General features: G+C 46.2%; 1 protein-coding gene across 1 annotated transcript in view; it reads left to right on the forward strand.

Annotated features, from left to right (window-relative positions):
• Positions 1 to 7,429, forward strand: part of LOC118380539 (cerebral cavernous malformations protein 2 homolog) — a 90,547-nt gene that overhangs the window by 35,986 nt on the left and 47,132 nt on the right. The window contains 5 exon segments of the mRNA XM_052468986.1: positions 3,041 to 3,193; positions 3,195 to 3,218; positions 3,385 to 3,468; positions 3,749 to 3,768; positions 3,770 to 3,927. Of these exon segments, the coding sequence (XP_052324946.1) occupies positions 3,041 to 3,193; positions 3,195 to 3,218; positions 3,385 to 3,468; positions 3,749 to 3,768; positions 3,770 to 3,927 (439 nt within the window).

Raw genomic sequence — 7,429 nt, forward strand, 5'->3', positions numbered from 1 at the left:
TGTTGGCTTAGCCTGTTACGGATGTGTTGGCTTAGCCTGATATGGATGTGTTGGCTTAGCCTGATATGGATGTGTTGGCTTAGCCCGATATGGATGTGTTGGCTTAGCCTGATACGGATGTGTTGGCTTAGCCTGATACGGATGTTGGCTTAGCCTGATACGGATGTGTTGGCTTAGCCTGATATGGATGTGTTGGCTTAGCCTGATATGGATGTGTTGGCTTAGCCTGATATGGATGTGTTGGCTTAGCCTGATATGGATGTGTTGGCTTAGCCTGATACGGATGTGTTGGCTTAGCCTGATATGGATGTGTTGGCTTAGCCCGATATGGATGTGTTGGCTTAGCCCGATATGGATGTGTTGGCTTAGCCTGATATGGATGTGTTGGCTTAGCCCGATATGGATGTGTTGGCTTAGCCTGATATGGATGTGCTGGCTTAGCCTGTTACGGATGTGTTGGCTTAGCCTGATATGGATGTGTTGGCTTAGCCTGATATGGATGTGTTGGCTTAGCCTGATATGGATGTGTGTTGGCTTAGCCTGATATGGATGTGTAGGCTTAGCCTGATATGGATGTGTTGGCTTAGCCCGATATGGATGTGTTGGCTTAGCCTGATACGGATGTGTAGGCTTAGCCTGATATGGATGTGTTGGCTTAGCCTGATATGGATGTGCAGGCTTGGCCTGATATGGATGTGTTGGCTTAGCCTGATATGGATGGAGTGTGTTGGCTTAGCCCGATACGGATGTGTTGGCTTAGCCTGATATGGATGTGTTGGCTTAGCCTGATATGGATGTGTTGGCTTAGCCTGTTACGGATGTGTTGGCTTAGCCTGATATGGATGTGTTGGCTTAGCCTGATATGGATGTGTTGGCTTAGCCTGTTACGGATGTGTTGGCTTAGCCTGATATGGATGTGTTGGCTTAGCCTGATATGGATGTGTTGGCTTGGCCTGATATGGATGTGTTGGCTTAGCCTGATATGGATGTGTTGGCTTAGCCTTTGCATGATGTGTTGGCTTAGCCTGATATGGATGTGTTGGCTTAGCCTGATATGGATGTGTTGGCTTAGCCTGATATGGAGGTGTTGGCTTAGCCTGATATGGATGTGTTGGCTTAGCCCGATGCGGATGTGTTGGCTTAGCCTGATACGGATGTGTTGGCTTAGCCTGATACGGATGTGTTGGCTTAGCCTGATATGGATGTGTTGGCTTAGCCTGATATGGATGTGTTGGCTTAGCCCGATATGGATGTAAGTTGGCTTAGCCCGATGCGGATGTGTTGGCTTAGCCTGATACGGATGTGTTGGCTTAGCCTGATATGGATGTGTTGGCTTAGCCTGATATGGATGTGTTGGCTTAGCCTGATATGGATGTGTTGGCTTAGCCCGACACGGATGTGTTGGCTTAGCCCGATATGGATGTGTTAGCTTAGCCCGACACGGATGTGTTGGCTTTAGCCCGATACGGATGTGTTGGCTTAGCCTGATACGGATGTGTTGGCTTAGCCTGATATGGATGTGTTGGCTTAGCCTGATATGGATGTGTTGGCTTAGCCTGATATGGATGTGTTGGCTTAGCCTGATATGGATGTGTTGGCTTAGCCTGATATGGATGTGTTGGCTTGGCCTGATACGGGATGTGTTGGCTTAGCCTGATATGGATGTGTTGGCTTGGCCTGATGTGGATGTGTAGGCTTGGCCTGATATGGATGTGTTGGCTTAGCCTGATATGGATGTGTTGGCTTAGCCTGATATGGATGTGTAGGCTTAGCCTGATATAAATGTGTTGGCTTAGCCTGATACGGATGTGTTGGCTTAGCCTGATATGGATGTGTTGGCTTAGCCTGATATGGATGTGTTGGCTTAGCCTGATATGGATGTGTTGGCTTAGCCTGATATGGATGTGTTGGCTTAGCCTGATATGGATGTGTTGGCTTAGCCTGATACGGATGTGTTGGCTTAGCCTGTGCGGATGTGTTGGCTTAGCCTGATATGGATGTGTTGGCTTAGCCTGATATGGATGTGTTGGCTTGGCCCGATGGAGGTGTTGGCTTAGCTCGATACGGATGTGTTGGCTTAGCCCGATACGGATGTGTTGGCTTAGCCCGATATGGATGTGTTGGCTTAGCCTGATATGGATGTGTTGGCTTGGCCTGATATGGATGTGTTGGCTTAGCCTGATGGATGTGTTGGCTTGGCCTGATATGGATGTGTTGGCTTAGCTGATATGGATGTGTTGGCTTAGCCTGATATGGATGTGTTGGCTTAGCCTGTTACGGATGTGTTGGCTTAGCCTGATATGGATGTGTTGGCTTAGCCTGATATGGATGTGTTGGCTTAGCCCGATATGGATGTGTTGGCTTAGCCTGTTACGGATGTGTTGGCTTAGCCTGATGCGGATGTGTTGGCTTAGCCCGATATGGATGTGTAAGCTTAGCCTGATATGGATGTGTTGCTTAGCCTGATACGGATGTGTTGGCTTAGCCTGACACGGATGTGTTGGCTTAGCCTGATATGGATGTGTTGGCTTAGCCTGATGCGGATGTATAGGCTTAGCCTGATACGGATGTGTTGGCTTAGCCTATAGTTAAAACATAAAGATACTCTGGCCTAGGTGACTTTATATTTTTGATACTTTGTTGTTACTGTGAATTAATACGATACCTCTCCCCTCCCTTCCCTGTCACTATTTCTCTACCCCCTCCCTACCTCCTCCTCTCTTTCCATCCCCTCTCACTCTCTCCCTCCCTCTTCTACCTCCCCCTCCTTCAACCTCCCTCTCTACCTCTCCCTCCCCTCCCTCTGCCTCCTCTACATCTCCCTCCCTCTACCTCCCCTCTACTTCCCCCTCCCTCTACCTCTCCTCTACTTCCCTCTCCCTCTCTCTACCTCTCCCCTCCCCCTCCCTCTACCTCCCTCTACCTCCCCTCCCTCTACCTCCCCTCTACATCTCCTCCCTCTACCTCTCCTCTACTTCCCTCCCTCTACCTCTCCCTCCCCCTCTACCTCCCCTTCTACCTCCCCTCCCTCCCCCTGCAGCCGGGTATCGTGTCTCCCTTCAAGCGTGTGTTTCTGAAGGGAGAAAAGGGTAGAGATAAAAAGGCTCAGGAGAAGACTACAGAACGCCGTGCCCTCCACACCTTCTCCCTCTCCCTCCCCGACCACCGCATCGACCCTGACATCCTGCTCACCAGACTACGTAGAGAAGGAAGTCAAGGTGAGAGGTCAGAGGTCAAGGCTCTCAGGGCACGGAGGAGGGACCTGACTAAGAGCTAAGAGTGTTGGCGATAGCTTCGCATCCCAGGTTTCCCACTGCTTCTGAAAAACCCCTAATAATGAAGTGACTATATCCTCTGTTCCACTGTGACCTGTGTGTTCTGTAGTACTTGGGCCAGCTGACGTCAGTACCAGGATACCTGAACCCCTCCAGTCGAACAGAGGTGCTACAGCTCATTGACAATGCCAGGGTAAGTTGCATCTCAAATGATCCTTTATATAGTTCACTAAAGAATTTAAACTAAATAATTTAAAAGTCCAGATTTATTCACAGAAGGTAAAAAGAAAAGGGTTATCTTTCTTTTTGAATCGTTTTGAATAAAGCCTCTGATATTTCACTTTGCTATGACGTTACAAAGAAAATACTACATTTTAAACTTAAATTATTATAAATGGTAGAGTCATGGGATATTTGTGTTTGCGATGGGAACAACATGAGTGAAACTGTAGCGTCATTTTCCTGGTTACCAGAAGTCCCACCAGTTGGCGGGTCTTGCCTGAGCAGGATGCAGTGGTCAGTCTGTCGGCCTATAATGTGAAGCTGGTGTGGCGGGATGGAGAGGATATCATACTGCGTGTTCCCATCCACGACATCGCTGCCGTGGCATACATACGAGACGACTCACTGCACCTGGTGGTGCTCAAGACAGGTACCTAACCCCTTTACCTTTATCCCGCTACACCTGGTGGCGCTCAACCCACAGGTACCTAACCACTTTACCTACCTAATCCCACTGCACCTGGTGGTGCTCAAGACAGGTACCTAACCACTTTACCTACCTTATCCCACTGCCTGGTGGTGCTCAAGACAGGTACCTAACCACTTTATACCTACCTAATCCCACTGCACCTGGTGGTGCTCAACACAGGTACGTAACCACTTTACCTATCTCATCCACTACACCTGGTGGTGCTCAACACAGGTACCTAACCACTTTACCTACCCTATCCCACTACACCTGGTGGTGCTCAAGACAGGTACCTAACCACTTTACCTACCCTATCCCACTACACCTGGTGGTGGTCAAGACAGGTACCTAACCACTTTACCTACCTATCCCACTACACCTGGTGGTGCTCAAGACAGGTACCTAACCACTTTACCTACCTTATCTCTCTCTGCACCCGGTGGTGCTCAAGACAGGTACCTAACCACTTTACCTACCTTATCCCACTACACCTGGTGGTGCTCAAGACAGGTATCTAACCACTTTACCTACCTAATCCCACTGCACCTGGTGGTGCTCAACACAGGTACCTAACCACTTTACCTATCTTATCCCACTACACCTGGTGGTGCTCAAGACAGGTACCTAACCACTTTACCTACCTTATCTCTCTGCACCCGGTGGTGCTCAAGACAGGTACCTAACCACTTTAACTACCTTATCCCACTGCACCTGGCGGTGCTCAAGACAGGTACCTAACCCTTTACCTTTATCCCGCTACACCTGGTGGTGCTCAAACACAAGTACCTAACCACTTTACCTATCCCGCTACACCTGGTGGTGCTCAAGACAGGTACCTAACCACTTTACCTGATCCCACTACACCTGGTGGTGCTCAAGACAGGTACCCTAACCACTTTACCTACCTTGTCCCGCTACACCTGGTGGCGCTCAACACACAGGTACCTAACCACTTTTACCTACCTTATCCACTACACCTGGTGGTGCTCAACACACAGGTACCTAACCACTTTACCTACCTTATCCCGCTACACCTGGTGGTGCTCAACACAGGTACCTAACCACTTTACCTTCCACATCCTACTACACCTGGTGGACCTACTAGAGCTGGGTCCGATAAACCAAAAACGATTGACAACTGACCATATTGATCACTTATCGCAGGCATTTTGCTAATATTGTTCATTATGATACGAGAGAAATGTGAAGTTTGACATGATATGTTTGCTAATATGACTGATTGTTAACGGACTTCAACCATGGAACCACTAATAGTGTAAAGGATCGTAAATACAGAACTGTGGTGCTGTATTAATGTTCTGAACTTATCGTTGATATGTAGAATAATGTCTCAACCCTACAAGCAGTATTATTATGGTGTTTATAACACGGTTTTAAATGCCTCTATGGACCTGTGATGCTAAAACTAAACTATAGCAAAATGCATAGCGCGTTGAATGAAAAAGGTATTGTCAGATATTATTCATCCTAAACAGACAGGATGCTTTAATTGATGATACATTGGAGATAATATTGGACTGGAAACAAAACTATGAAAAATCTGGGAAACCAGGCCTGGTTTTCATAGCTGATTTTGAAAAGGCCTTTGATAAAGTAGGACTAGAATTTATATATAAATGCCTTGACTATTAGGATCTCTTATACAATGGGTTATGTATAGTAACCTAGGTGTAAAATGGTAAATAATGGATACTACTCAAAGCATTAAACTATCAAGAGGAATAAAACAAGGTTGTCCATTATCAGCATATTTATTAAGGGCATCGAAAATGGTAGCTATTATTAAAATCAGATCTAACAATAATATCAAGGGGCTAATAATTTTGCACGCCCAATTTTTCAGTTTTTGATTTGTTAAAAAAGTTTGAAATATCCAATAAATGTCGTTTCCACTTCATGATTGTGTCCCACTTGTTGTTGATTCTTCACAAAAAAAATACAGTTTTATATCTTTATGTTTGAAGCCTGAAATGTGGCAAAAGGTCGCAAAGTTCAAGGGGGCCGAATACTTTGCAAGGCACTTGTAACTCTGCAAATATAGCACTGCTGGGTGATTTGAAAACCTGTAGTCAATCGATCAATAATATAATACTCTTAGTAAACATTATTTTTTAATTTAGAATCTATAGAAACTATGACAATAGAAGGGTGCAGAACTTTTGTGAAAATCACAGCACATTTGAGAAATATATGCCAAGTAAAAAGATGGGTTTTCAGAGATGGATTGGAGGGTTGTTTTTTATTTTTTTTAACCTTTATTTAATGAGGCAAGGGAGAGAGGACACCCTTCCGGTTTACTAGTCCAACTCCTTAACCACTAGGCTACCCTGCCGCCCCCTCCACTCTAACCACTAGGCCTACGCTGCCACCCCTCCCTCTAACCACTAGGCTCGCTGCCACCCCTCCACTCTAACCACTAGGCTCGCTGCCACCCCTCCCTCTAACCACTAGGCTACGCTGCCACCCCTCCACTCTAACCCTAGGCTACCCTGCCACACCCCTCCACTCTAACCACTAGGCTACCCTGCCCCGGGTTGAGGGTAGTTGATGGACTAAGGAAAATAGGGTACAATGTACAGTGCTTGTTATATGTCCTGTTGATGAGTCTAAGTAGTCTTGTATAGTAGTTTACACCAATTGGAGAGGTTGGGGATGAAATATTAAATATTTTTTAATTATGGAGGTTGGAAATTGTGCAGGTAATTATATTGATAGGACCCTTAATCTATCTGCAATATTACAGCTGATCCTAACCCTGAAATATATATATAAATATATATTGTTATTGTATCAATTCAGGCAATCTATTGCGATATGGTTTTTGTGCATATCGTCCAGCTCTACTACCTGTCTTACCTCACTGCACCTGGTGGTGCTCTAAATGGGTACCTAACCACTTTACCTACTTTACCTCACTGCACCTGGTGGTGCTCTAAATGGGTACCTAACCACTTTACCTACTTTACCTCACTGCACCTGGTGGTGCTCTAAATGGGTACCTAACCACTTTACCTACTTTACCTCACTGCACCTGGTGGTGCTCTAAATGGGTACCTAACCACTTTACCTACTTTACCTCACTGCACCTGGTGGTGCTCTAAATGGGTACCTAACCACTTTACCTACTTTACCTCACTGCACCTGGTGGTGCTCTAAATGGGTACCTAACCACTTTACCTACTTTACCTCACTGCACCTGGTGGTGCTCTAAATGGGTACCTAACCACTTTACCTACTTTACCTCACTGCACCTGGTGGTGCTCTAAATGGGTACCTAACCACTTTAACTACTTTACCTCACTGCACCTGGTGGTGCTCTAAATGGGTACCTAACCACTTTACCTACTTTACCTCACTGCACCTGGTGGTGCTCTAAATGGGTAGCCAGCCATCTTAAGCCCCTTTTACACAGAGGGCTTTACTTATTTAGTTCCTGTGTTGG

This window comes from Oncorhynchus keta, chromosome 19, assembly GCF_023373465.1.
Source record: "Oncorhynchus keta strain PuntledgeMale-10-30-2019 chromosome 19, Oket_V2, whole genome shotgun sequence".
Taxonomy (NCBI): Eukaryota; Metazoa; Chordata; class Actinopteri; order Salmoniformes; family Salmonidae; genus Oncorhynchus; species Oncorhynchus keta.